We start from the raw sequence: 14,298 nt of genomic DNA on the forward strand, positions 1-14,298 counted from the left end.
TGCTGTTGAAGCCCTGGTCACATGATCACTCATAAGCAACCTCTTCTGCATTGCAGAACCTAATCAGATCTTTGGTATATCTCTGAGCTGAGGACAATGAAGCAGGCAGGGATGTGATTAGAACACAGGTGGAGGAAAACTCATCTTGAATCAGATTGAACATAAATAAGAGCTCATTATTGAGCCTACTTTGTGGAGGTGATGGAGGTGAAGTAGTGTTTTTCTCCCCACTATTGTATCCTCTCAGTGTCATCCAGTGCAGCTATTCTGAGTGGTTTGGGGCCTGTTGAATTCTGGCTCATCAGAAGATCTGGTAGATCCCTCAGTAGTACAGTGTGACTTGCTCTGGCAGTTTAGAGTGTGGTGTCATCAGTATGCTGATGACATGCAACTCTATGTCTCTTTTTCATTGGACCCAGGTGATGCGATAGAAGTGCTTAATCAGTACCTGGCCACAGTAATGGACTGGATAAGGGTCAATAAACTGAGACTCAATCCAGATAAGATAGAGGTATTGTTGATGAATGGTTCATCTATCCAGGTTAGTGGTATTCATCCAGTTCTGGATGGGGTTGCGCTCTCCCTAAAGGATTACTTTTGTAAGTGAGGGCACTTGTAGATTCATTTTTGTTACTTCAGATACAAGTGACCTCTGTGGCATGGAGTTTCTTTTACCAGGTTAGGTTGGTATGCAAACTTTGAACCTACATGGATGATGATAGCTTGGAGTCAGTGATCCATGCTCCGATAACCTGTCTAGATTACTATAATGTGTTATATGTTGAACTGCCTTTGAAGACAGTATGGAAGCTTCAGTTAGTACAGAAGATGGTGGCAAGGTTACTAACTATTGTGCCAGTGTTGTATTGTCTCCACTGGCTTCTGGTTCATTTCTGGGATCAATTCAGAGTGCTGGTTATAATCTGTAAAGACCTTCATGGCTTTATCTGCATCTGAAAGAGCGTCTCTTCCCATATGTTGCTTCCCATCATCTGAGGCCCTGTTCCAAGTGCCCCTGCATACTGAGATTTGGTAGGTAGCTACTTCTGAGTGGGCCTTCTCTGTGGTGGTTCCCAGATTGTAGAATACCCTCCCTAGGGATGTCCACCTGGTTCTGACTTTGTTGACTTTCCAGCATTACATGAAGAACACCTCTTTATTCTCTCAGGTCTTTTTCATTTTAAATGTTTATCTTGCTACTTGCATTGCTCCTATTTATATTTTTCAATATATGTTTTAAGATTGTCCTTCTCCATGCTGCCTTGATATCTGTTTTCTGGAGGTGGTGGCTGTTGCTTTTATTTCTTTTGTTTTTAATTGATGTTATCAGTTTTATTGTGTTTGTGTAACATGTGCTCATGAGATAATTCTAATTAACAAGCTACATTTCTGGCTATAATTCAATAATGGCTGTTTCAATATTATATGCTGCAGTAACCATAATTATATTTTAACACACTTGTATTTGAGAAAAGATATGTTTCTATGAAGTATAAATATATGAATATGTCCTTTTAACTATGCTTTAGCAGATTGATCAATGACACAGCAATAATTATTTAGAGTGGGAGAGTATAAACAAGATCCTACTCACCTGTTCATTAATGTGATTAGCTGTTCCAGTTAACTCTGGATGTTAATGAGTAGAAGCAATTAATTCCTTCAATAAGTAATCACTTTGCCATATTTCAGGACTGCCTGTTTCACAGAAACATGACTGGAGACCTAAAAACATTTGTAGATAAATATGGTTTTGATGTCCTTGTCATTTTGGCCAGCTACTTATCAGAAGAAGGACCAAAAAAAAGGCAAATAGCAGTTTATTCCGAAAACATGGAGCTGGGAAATCAGGTATGTACCCTGCAGGAATGAAGGAAGTAATTTTGCCTTTTGTTGTAGTATAGGATAAATCATTACATAATCTTTTGCCATTATATTTTTGATGTGTATTGTATGATGTATGAGACTTAAAATTTTAAGTATGAGACTTAAACATTACTGAATTTGTTGACAGCAGAACAGTAATTTCTACAATTATCTGTGAGCAATGATGCAATAAAACATAGTTAGGTGTCTAAAGGACTGGGGGCAGAGGAGAGAAAAGAAATGCAACTATTTTATGAAGCAAAACTTTTTTTTGGACAATATGACTGATTTGGTTCCTTCCTTATTTTGTCTCACTTTTGTGGTCCATTTCATAAACTTCTAGGGTTTTCTCCACTTTTTTTAGACTTCCTACTCAGAGACGGATTAGCTGCAGAGCATATAAGTTTTATTGCCGTATTGTGCTTTCAGATGGAAGGCTCCTAGTGCTAGAAGTGGGGAAAAATTCATCTGGAAACACCCCTAGTCTCTAACTTATAGGATTTATAGTTCTCTGAAACCAGACTTGCCAGAACCTTTTGGCTCCACTCAGATCAAGTAGAGCTTTCTTGTGTCAGTTTTGCTTTGCAACAAATATCAAACAGATTCAGATAGTTGAGACAGATACACATTTTTTTCCTTAAAGTTCATGGGATTTTGACTGGAAATATGGTGTCATCTAATTGTTAATATAAGTAATTCATTGAAATAGTTTTTAATATCACAATTATATTTTGATATCATTTGTATTTTAGAATGATTGCCTACTGATGACCTGTTCCTCCCATTAACTGATTATTAGGTGATCCAGAATTGAAACCAACAGATTTGAAGGGACTCTGGATGCAGTTTTGACATATATGTTAATGGAAGGGATACCACTATTTTTTGTATATGCATTATTGGTACATAATGCTGTACTGTGCTTATGACAAGATTAAGTAACTGTCTGGACTATATCAAGTTCTAATGTGTTTTTTTTAGAAAATTTCAGTTTCTTTAAAATCTCTATAAGCATTTTGGCTGTCTTTGCCTCGGAACGTACACTGAGTTGCACCCACCTGCGTGATGGTAGGGGCAAGGCCATTGTCAGGTTTGTGGGGTCCTGGGCAAAGTGTCCACTGCCCCCGCTCCATGCCCAAATAAGCTTACTTGACTTTCCCAAATAAGCTTACCTGGCACTGAGAAGAAAAGCATTGGCAGCTACTGCCACCATGGTGATTTCCCCAGAATGCCTCTGGGCCCTGGTGCTGTGGGGCCCAGAGGCATTCTGGGGAAATCAAGATGGCACTTCTCTTAACAGCACTGGGCTGGGTGACACCACCCTATATATTTAAAAAAAAAGTCAAAGGGATGTTGGCCACTGGCATCAGCTATAGCGGGGCCTTAAGTGCCCATGGATCCCAGCATTTGTCATATCCTTCCAGATACTGATGCTGGGCATGTTTAAGGGAAGTTGAAACTGATTTCCTCAATCAGAGTATGCTAGAATGTGAGAAAAGCTGGAAGCAGCATTTTGGAATTTGGCCTTGGTTTATTTAAATCTGGTACTGGTGTGTTCAGTTTGTTTGCTTCTAAAGCCTTGTAATACCTGCCTAATCTGTATATACTATAACCAGATTTCTGCAAGGTCACCTTAAGTCTCCAGTTCTTTATTCTCAAAAGCAAACCAACTCTATAAAGTTTGTTCTCAGCTTCTAACTGCTTAACTATCAGGAAGTGAAAGCATTATATTTAAAATAGTAGACAATGAGAAGGACAATATTTTCTCCCACCCCCAATTAAACGCATTTTAATTATGTGTACATGACAACTTAAAAAAAAAAAATAACACCACTGTTCTTTCTTGACAGATTTGTTGTGAGTTAGAAGAATGTCAGAATCCCTGCCTAGAACTGGATCCTCTGGAATATGGATGTGACCAACTCCTCATTTATCAGCAAGAAAATTCCATAGCAAATTGTGATGAAATTTTCCTGCTCATGAAAGATGTTATCAGCAGGAGACACCCAGAAATGGCACCGAACAGTAGAACATCTTCCACTGAAGCTGTTGCTGGAAGTGCTCCACTTTCCCAAGGGTCATCTGGTATTATGGAGCTGTATGGTTCTGACATTGAACCGCAGCCAAATGTCGTCAATTTTATAGAGAACCCCCAAGATCATAATGGGTCTGCCCAAGCCCATGCTGATGTTAATATAGATCTTGTGAGTCCAGACAGTGGACTTGCTACTATTAGAAGCAGCAGATCTTCGAAGGAGAGCTCAGTTTTTCTTAGTGATGATAGCCCTGTAGCAGAAGGGGCAGCATCTCATCACAGTTTCCTTTCCGGTTTTGACTCCTACAGCCCTATTCCTGAAGGAGCAGTAGCTGAAGAAGAAAAGCCTCAGTCTAGAAACAGCAGTGACAATTTTGATCTTTTCAACTTTGATTTAGCTCCGATGGCTACAGTTCAGACTGAGTCTTCTCATTCAGTGGACTGTTCCCCTGCTGACGATTTCTCCCATGACAGCGGTTCGTCAGAAGAACAGCAACCAGCTGACTCAAAAGTAGCTGATGAGACACATGTATCAGAAGGTGTCATTGCAAATTATTCATCTGATTTACCAGTGACAAGAAATGAAGAAGGTACAGCAGAATTTGATGGATGTAGCCACTGGCAAGAAAATGCTAGAGATTTTTCTGAAACAAAATCAAGTTTGATTGACTTGGAAAATGATACTTCCTCTTGTCAGGAAATGTTGAAAAGTGTTGAGAGAAGAACTCCACCAACCCCTGTGAATAGCCTTGTGGAAACATCACCTTTAGATAGTGGACCACCTTTATTTTATCCACAAGATATCATTAAGAAAATTAATGAAATTGATCACGTCAACAGTTCTCTACCTCGTGTTAGATATGGGAGCTGGTGGGATGGTTTTGAATTAGATTCCAAAAATGCTGATACATGGAGTTCAGCTGAACCAGAATCTGTATTTCAGAGTCCTGATTCGTGGAAAGATTATAAAGCAAATCTATTATTGAGGCAGCAAACAGATAGAAGAGCTTCAGACTCTGTATGTGTGCAAAAACAACCAAAGCATATGGAATGTTCAAGAATAGGCATTTGGGAGGAGAGGTTTAATCTTGCCCAGAATGAGCATACTTTGGGATACCAACCAAAAAATAATGAACAACAAATGGAAGACATTGCTAACCTGTGGAACTCCAGTCAACCAGGTCCTGCAATATCTGGTCCATGGGGTAATACCAACAGTAATAGTGGACATATCAAGACAAATTCACCTAATGTTTGGTCAAAGTTTGACCATGATGGCTCTGAACATGCAGAGGGTGCATGGAGTGTTCCTCAGGTGGAGTTTGATCACATTTCCCAAAGGAATCTTGACACATGGGCTATGTCTACATGTTTGTCAGAACTGTCTGCAGACAATGAATGTGAAAAACAAAACAATCAAATAGAACTAGGATCCCAAAACCAAGGGCAAGATAGTTCAATAGAAAACCAAGGAGCATATAGAAACACAACATCAGATACTGGTAATATGCAGAATAATGTTAGGTTAGCCACAGAACACCAAAATGACACTGTAAATAAGTCAAAACAATTTGACAATACAGATGGATGGGGTGTGTATGACTCAAACATCAGAAAAGAGGTACTTGGAAACTTTGTCTCTTGGGAAGATCCCTTCATGTCATACAGAGATCCAGACTTTATCGCATCAAATACAGGTGAAGATTTGGTTGTTTCTCCACCAGATACAAATTATTCAACATCTGACTCATATATATCACCAACAGGGGTTGGAGATGAAAGAGAAATTGAGGGCAAACATTCTGATAGAGAACCAATCTTTGATCAAACGATAAATACGAGCTTAGGTGAACCTGAAACATTTGATTTAGCAGATGAGAAATCATTACCCCAAACATCTCCTATATGTTTGTCTGATTCCAGTCGTGGAAATGGAGACCCTTGGAAATCACCACTTAATAATGAGAACCAAATGGAAACAGCACATTCTGAAGTTAATACTGCAACAGACAGTGTTTTATTTGATCCAGAACAAAAACGTGCCACATATTGTTCAGATGACTACTGTGCTGATGAAAATAGCCCTACCAGTTCTGAAGACTGTGGAATAATTTCTGCACAGAGAAATGGTCACTCACCTCTAAATAGTATCATACACACAGCAGAAGAAAAATCTGAAATGAATAGTGGAGTCATCCTTGAGGACAGAAGGTTTCCCCATTTGAACATACCTGACATGGAGAGCACCATTTCAGATAGTGATCAGGTAAAAGGAAATGAACAGTCACAGCAGGGCACTAAACTTCTAGATAAACAGTTGGACCAATGGGATGAAGAGCTTCAGCACAATCAACAGGCTGTATTGGAGCAGAATGACATCTCTTCTCCCTCAACACGAGGAGTCATAGAATGTAAAGAGACTGATGACGGAAGTGGACAGGTCACCCTGAACAATATTAGGGATGAAAGCATGCCAAATGACAACACACCATTGCTCCCTCTCTCATATGTTAATAATTCAGAAGAAAGCGGGACGATTTCTGAGTGTTCCAGTTCACCAGAAAAAACTAGTACTAGTAGAAGTCTAGAAGCAGCAGCAGCAGAAGAACCATCAGAAATAAGCATTCCATTTCCCAACTGGACTCATCCAGTCCATGAGGAAAAGAAGGAAGAATCTCCAGATAGCAATGAAGAATGTTTTGCTATGTCTCCCAAAGAAGATAATGAATATTTGGTACATTATAACATAGCTGATCACCCAAAATATAGTTTGAATGTTGCATCTACATCAGTTTCTAAACATTTTGATAAGGATCTAATTGCACAACAATACCCTGAAATAGAAAGCCCCTCTCCAAGTTCCTCTAGAGAGGAGAACAATCAAGAAAAGTATTCTCCAATATCGGTTGAAAAGCAAGGTATATGGAATAAATTGGAGAAGAATGTTTCTAAGTTAGACCCATCAAGTTTGTTGCTACTTGATGAAACACAAGTACCAATAGGAGAATATCAGGAACACTTATTTGAAGAGTCAATATCTAACTTGAAAATGTGTAAATTTGAATTGAAAACTCATGAAAACATCTCAGAAATATCCATCAGCTGTGAAACATCTTTGGAGGATGAAAATGAAGAAAGAGCAATTGAAATTCCACACAATCCATATGCAGAACATACTGAAGCCCTGGATACAACAAATAGCTCTACAATAAAAAAATCACTGTCATGTGAAATGGATTCTTCTGAGAGAAATGAAACTTCAGAAAGTCTGGAGTCTGAGAGTAATATTTCAAATGAGAAATGTATTAATATTGAACCTCATCATGAATTGTCCCAAATTCTAGATGCTTGGAATGTATCAGTGAATGAACAAGCACAGTCTGTTGGAGTAAGCCCTGAGATAAATGAAGTGCTTGAAGTGTCAGATGCCATGTATAGTGTTCCAGCAGATATACCAGTCGACAACACCTACCAGGAAGAGAACACCTATAGTGGTTCTATTCATGATTCTACACACTCAAGGGCAACAAGTCCTGATATAAGTGATTCTTCTTCAAATATGCATATTTGGGACAGCTTGCAAGCAGCTAATAATCAAAAAGAAAATGAAGATGCTAGGGACCTCAAAAATGATGGCAAAGTGGAAGCATCTGGTAAGGAAACACTGGAGAATAAAAGCCAAGAAGATTCTGAAGCAAGCACTGATCACAAAGTTCCTAAAAACTTAGATCTTTGGAATTCCCATGTGGATGATGATACAGTGTCTTCTTTATCAAGTCCTGGAATAGATGAAGACCCAGAATACTCAAATGTACATCAGGCAGGAACACAGCCAGATTTACACCTTGATAAACTGGAGGATGATATGAGAGAACAGGAATATTTGCAGTCTCATGAAACAGGTCATCCAATTGATTCAGAAAATTCAGGTGTTCAACCCAGTTTGGAGGAAAATGTCCATCAAGTTGCATTAAATAAAAGTTCTGAAGATGTTAATGCTTGTCATACTTCAAGGGAGGATTATGTTTATGAAACTTCTGAATATTTGGTGCAATGGGAAACAATTCAGGGTGAATTACGTGATCATACTGCGCAAACGTCTGCTCTAAATCATGAAGGAAATTATGCTCTAAAGACTTCAGATGCATGGGATGTACTATTGCAAGGTAATTCTGCAAGTTCATTAGATAAAAATCAAAGGCCCATAGTGGAAGAACTTGGGTTTCCAGATGATTCTTCAGAATGGTGGAATGTAGAAAAACAAGATGGTAGTTTAATGGAAGATCAACCATTTAATTCTAAGCATGTTTTAAAAATTAACAATACAGTAGCCACTGCCTATGATGAATGGAGAGTACACACAGAAATAAATGAAAAACTAAATGAAACAAAACCCACTGATGCTGCTAGATATGAAAATGAGTCTACTCAATATAATAGTGAAGGTGGATGTAAAAATGGAGAACACTCATTAGCTAAACAAAATGAAGAATTGGATCACAGTACTCTAAACTTCAAAGAGTGTGATCCACTGTCTCCATTATGTAAGGATGAAAGGGATGTAAATAAAGAATCCTTTGTTACTGCTGATAGAGATCAAGAGAAACAACCTGTTCCAGAAGACGGGAAGTCAAGCCTGTTGAATGTACTTGCTCAGGTAGATCCAACACTTGGTCTGTTAAGAGATCATATGAATGCAACTTCCAGCAATCCAAATGAGGGAAACATAGTAAATCCTTTTGGTCAAAAACTATTAGGCTCTAGTGGAAAATCTTCATCTAATCCTTCATTACCTTTAAAAACAACAAAGACTTCCAGCCCAACATGTGATGAAGACAGGGTTCCACAAGAAAACTCTTTTGTACCAGATATATTACAAAATAACACCCCTGGAGACTGTCAGGCATTCACGGTTGATCCAGATTTGTGGACTGATGTTGAACAGCCTTTCATTTTGAGAACAAACAGAGACAATCCTGATATATTAAGTCACTGTGATCAAGACAGCAGTTCACAGGCCTCAAGCAGTCCTGATGTTTGCCATGAATATGAAAGCAAGCAAACATGTGCACAATCTTCTGTTCTAGCTGAGCCTGAAGAAGCTACTCAGATGTCTCCCATGCTGTCAGATATATATGAAGACACAGACTATGATTTTAATCAGCAGCTGGCAATTGACAGAGAAGAGTTATGTCCTGAAGAAAAGAGTCAATGTCTTTCAAATAATTATGCAATAAGTACTGGTGAATCCTACCAGCTAACACCTCCTAGAACTGAAGAACCATCCAAAATTGGAAAGGAAACGATTATGCAGGAATCTGACATAGCAAGTAAAACAACAGTCAGACTAGTGGATATGCCAAGCCCTTATACTGGACGTTCGGAAGTAGTCCCCCTAAATCTGGAAAACAATGCATTTGAAAATAAAAGCTTTGAAAAACAGGAAGCCTCCACTTCCATAAATAAAACTAAATCTCTGGATCCTGCTGTTACTCCAGTTCTGCCCACAGGTGGTTCTGTATGTGATAATCAAACGTCATCCTTTGTCCATATAGCAGGGATGGTTGATCAGCCGGAAACATCACATCCACATATTAATATTGAAGTTGGAAGAGATCATAGCATTAATAAGATATCAGTTACTAATCCTCTGACAATGTTAGACAATGAATTAGAGGAAAGAACCGAAATTCCTGCATCACTCACAAAGAAACATTCATTGCAAGCCTCCCTAGAAGAAGAGAAGGAAGATTTCCTATATGGTACAGAAAGTCAATATGCTACTAATATTATACAGGAACCTGAAAATATGCAGGAGAATCATAGCCCGTGGTTTATAGAATCACCCAATAAGCTTTCTCCACTTGCATGTACTTCCCCATTTGATTTATCATTTGGTACAGAATACACTCTTCAAAAAGGTGACCTGAACATTTCAGAATCTAACACTATTGATATAAAACCTGAGGTTGCAGAATGTTCTCAAGCAGATCAAGGTTGGGGATCCCTCTTGTTAGAATCTGATGGGACTCCTGGATCTTCATGCACTTTGAAAGGATTCGAGTATGAAACAGATTCAAGCAATATTGAATCACCAGCTGGTGGCAGTGAAATTAACATTTCAGAATCTAAACCTACTGATGTCAAAGCTGAGGTTGCAGAATGTATTCAAGAAGATCTAGGCTGGGGATCACTTTTGGTAGAATCTGATGAGACATATGAACCTTCATATGTTTTGAAAGAAGTTGAACATGAAATCAATTCAAGTAATATTGCTTTATCAGCTGATGGAGGTGAAAGGAATCTTTCAGAATCTAAACCTAGTGATGTCTGTGCCAAGGCTGGGGAGTGTTCTCAAGAAGATCAAGACTGGGCATCTTTATTGTTCGAATCTGAAACGACTCCTAAGTCTGCTGATTCTTTGAAAGAATTTGAGTATGAAGCAGAATCAATTCCTATTGATTCACCAGCAGGTGGAGTCATAAGCATGGCCAATAGTGAGTAATTAGAGTTTTATTAGACTTAGTGCATGTACTAATCAAACAAGTTTGCCAGACAATAAAAATACAGATGTAGGAGATATAGTATGATGCTGATATACAGGACCATGTTATGCTTGTAGTGCAGGGATTCAAAACTCTGTATTTGAATATTTCCATTGTAATCCCTGTCTAAAGCAGGCAGTGTTGATGCATTCTGCATAGTGGCAAAGTAAAACTCAGATTTTGTTCTCAGCTGTATGTATCACAATATGTTAGATTTATGTATTTTTTACTGCTGTAAATAATCTACAATACCTTGTGTACAGGTGAGATACTAATTCAATAACATAACCTATGCAAAAGTAAGAAAGAAAGAAAGAAAGAAAGAAAGAAAGAAAGAAAGAAAGAACAGGAGCTGTGTAATAGACAATTATTTTTATTTTTAAAATTAGCATGAGCAATGAACTGTTCTAAAATTGTTGTGTTTCATTTCAGAAGCTGTCTATGATGCACTTAGTAATGATGCACTTAGTAATGATGATAAAGGGTGCAAGTCCACAGATAGAAAAGAAAGCAAGGAAGAAGATACAAAATTAGAGGAAGCCAAAGATCAATCTTCTCTAGAGATGGGTTATGTCCTCATTAATGGTGAAAAAAATGTATCTTTGAGAAAGGATATCTTGGTAACACGAGAAAGCAATTTCACTTCACAGGAAGCTCATGCAGCTGCAGAACAAACAGATTCTCTTGAAAACTTTTCAACAGACTCCTCAGATACATTTCAGTCAATCTCCATAATAAATGAAAGTGAAGGGCAGTCCGCTCTGGAGACTGAATGGGATTCTTTTTATTTAGCAGAGAAAAGTTCTGCTATTGTGCCTCAAAAATTGGGAGATGAAAAGAAATTGCCCAGAAGCCCTATGCAAGATCAGCAATGGACAATGGTGGGCCAAAACGAAGTGGATGATATATCACCTGAAGAAATCTGTAGCAGGACAGACACAATAGAGTCACTGTCTAGACATTCTGTGAAAGAATCAGAAGATCTTTTAAGCCAGGATATGATCTCTGAGACGCAAGCTGAAACTCTACTAGAGAGAAAGCCTCACAAATCATTGGAACAAGAGGACGAGATTTCACACAATAGAGGGACAGATGGTCTTTTACTGCAAGTTGTTGCTGGTGATGGTGAATTGGATGTCCATTCACAACAATGTCCTGGAGATGGCATGGTAACGGAACAAGAAATGGAAGAGGAGACGCAATTTGTTGGCAGTGAAAGAAAACTCAGTCATGTAGCAGGGTAAGAACAGGCTTGTACATTTTATTCCTGATTTTATTCTTGATGAATGTAGGCCAAATGGCCACAGATCATCCCAGATACAGAGGCTATTTTTCATTACACAGATAGAGTTGGATACAACTTTGCACTAGTGGGAAGTGTGCAAGGTGAGGCACCCAATTGTTATGGATCCCCCCTCCCCCAACACCTACTACAACTCTTTGTGCCATATCCCACACTATTCTGGAGGGTCCCCCAACCATCAGGAGTAGCTTTGCAGGAGCCAAGGGGCCCTGTGGTGTATAGGGGACACTGGCCAAAGTCAGGTGCCACATATTGTGCAAGAGGAAGTGTTTTCCACTAGCGAAGGCCACCACTGCATATAATTCTTAGACTTTGTACTTTACAATTTTTTTTTCAAATTAATTACTAATGTTGATAGTTAGAAAAAGGGTTCCTGTGATTCATTTCTCTTTTCTCACAGGACTAAGCCAGGTCCTCTTGACAGCTTTTCCTACACATAGTGCAACTACATATAATGTTGTGCTTGGTGCATTTGGTCTTATACTCTCCTTATCACAAACACCTTTCACTCTCCGCTGCCCAACTGACACATTTCTTTCCTGACTATCAGAGCCTTACCACATCCCATTCCTGACTGCCTCTGCTGTAGGGATTCAGTGAGTAACATGTTCTGCTCCTGAACCAAAATATGAATATTCAGTGTTGCCAATAGGAGTCCTGAACAGGGCCACAGATTACAAGTAACCCATGGGATGGGATGGGTAGAGTTCAGGTGGGTTCCTATAGGACCTGGAGTGCACCCTAGAATGTTTTCCTCCTAGTTGAACAGAGACCCCCCAAATTGGCAGTCAACAAACAGGTTTGCAGATAGCTTTTGCCAGTCTACAGAAAAAAAGTGACCCTGGATGAGCAAGAAAAAAGTGATACTTGATGAGCAAAGCTAACACCTTTAAATGCCACAATTCACCTGGGCCAGCCCTGATTTTTTGGCTTGTGTTCCAGATTAATCACTGACTCAGAGTAAGTCCTAACTTTATTCTTTTGGCAAAGCCCCTTTTTTTCATTCACTGAGCTGATGGGAGGGGGCCTGCTCACACCTCCTCCTCAACTTGTTATCTGCAGAATATCAATTCCCTTCTTTTTGTGGATCCTTATGTAGGTAGCCAAAATGGTGCTATCCACAAACGATTTGCCACAAGATATGAAGAACTACAACATATCTTTAGAAAAACAATTGTAAGTCAGCGGGGAGAACTCCACTGTGGACTGAGTGTGCAAAGTGGCTATGAAATGCTGACTGACTGTTGGGAGAAAAAAGGAAGAATGGGCGGGAGGGAGAATGGAATGGAATGTCCTGGATGAGGGAATGACTGACTGAACAGGAGTACTTCATGCTGCAACATTTTGTCGTAGGTCCCATTTGTACCCACTTAATGTATTCTAATTTGTTTACTTATTTATTAAAATGGTTTTGTACTGCCCTTTATCTTAGGTCCTATGAAGTATGACTGATCTGTCTCTCTACCCAGTCCTAACATTGGCTGCTAGAACAACTTTGTTCACCCCATCCATGTTAGGAAAAGAGAGGCTTTGTTTCAGGCATGGAATAGGAGCTGTTGCTGCTCCCTTCTCAAGCACATTTATAGATCTCTGATGGCTGCCGCAGAAGTCAAAGGGCAGGGTGGAGGCACACCAGCAAAGCTGGCATGACAGTTTCTGTCTTTATCATTTGTATGGGTGACAGTATAGGAAATGGCTCTGGGAACACACACGGTCTTCGAGAGGAATAGTTCAGTCCTCACTAAAAAAGAAAAGAAAAGGGCAAGTATTTCTCTTCCTATAAGTAAGCATGAGGTGTTAAGGCTTTCCAGGGTAAATATTATTTGTATTCTTATAGCCTTAATTTGTCCTTTAATATCCCACACCTGATATGCACCCAACACCAGCTATGTAGAACAGACTTTGATTTTCTGTCTGCAGTTTTCAAAATCATACAGTTCACATGCAAGCCCGCAGAAAGCTTGCCCACTATTTTGTGATATTTTCATTGGTACTGAAAGAGAGATTTACCTACTGTGGCTTTTGGATGCAAATTGTAGCTCAATGCCATTTGCAGAAACAGAGCTTCAGGTGTGTGTGGGCAGGGGAAGAAGTGATCTATCTGTATAGCAATGGTTAGGACAACTTTCCTCCTCTCCGCTTAAATTTTATTAATTTATTTATTTGTGAAACAAAGAATTTGTGCAAACTGCACTTGGAGAGATCATAGAATCATAGAATAGTAGGGTTGGAAGGGACCCATAAGACCATCGAGTCCAACCCCCTGCTCAATGCAGGAATCGAAGTCAAAGCATCCCTGACAGATGGCTGTCCAGCTTCATCTTGAATGCCTTCAGCGTGGGAGAGCACACCACCTCCCTAGGTAATTGGTTCCATTGTCGTATTGCCCTAACAGTCAGGAAGATTTTCCTGATGTTCAGCTGGAATCTGGCTTCCTGTAACTTGAGCCTGTTATTCCGTGTCCTGCACTCTGGGATGATCGAGAAGAGATCCTGGCCTTCCTCTCTGTGACAGCCTTTCATGTACTTGAAGAACGCTATCATATCTCC

General features: G+C 39.4%; 1 protein-coding gene across 1 annotated transcript in view; it reads left to right on the plus strand.

Moving 5' to 3' along the window:
- The window catches only part of PRUNE2 (prune homolog 2 with BCH domain), a 192,491-nt gene that overhangs the window by 123,899 nt on the left and 54,294 nt on the right, over nucleotides 1-14,298 (plus strand). Inside the window, exons 7-9 of the mRNA XM_084834268.1 lie at nucleotides 1,693-1,851; nucleotides 3,717-10,398; nucleotides 10,879-11,686. Of these exons, the coding sequence (XP_084690394.1) occupies nucleotides 1,693-1,851; nucleotides 3,717-10,398; nucleotides 10,879-11,686 (7,649 nt within the window). The remainder of the gene's footprint in view (nucleotides 1-1,692; nucleotides 1,852-3,716; nucleotides 10,399-10,878; nucleotides 11,687-14,298) is intronic.

Source organism: Heloderma suspectum, chromosome 2 (genome assembly GCF_057233095.1).
Source record: "Heloderma suspectum isolate Gila_16-S chromosome 2, 16-S_ref, whole genome shotgun sequence".
In the NCBI taxonomy this organism is placed as follows: Eukaryota; Metazoa; Chordata; class Lepidosauria; order Squamata; family Helodermatidae; genus Heloderma; species Heloderma suspectum.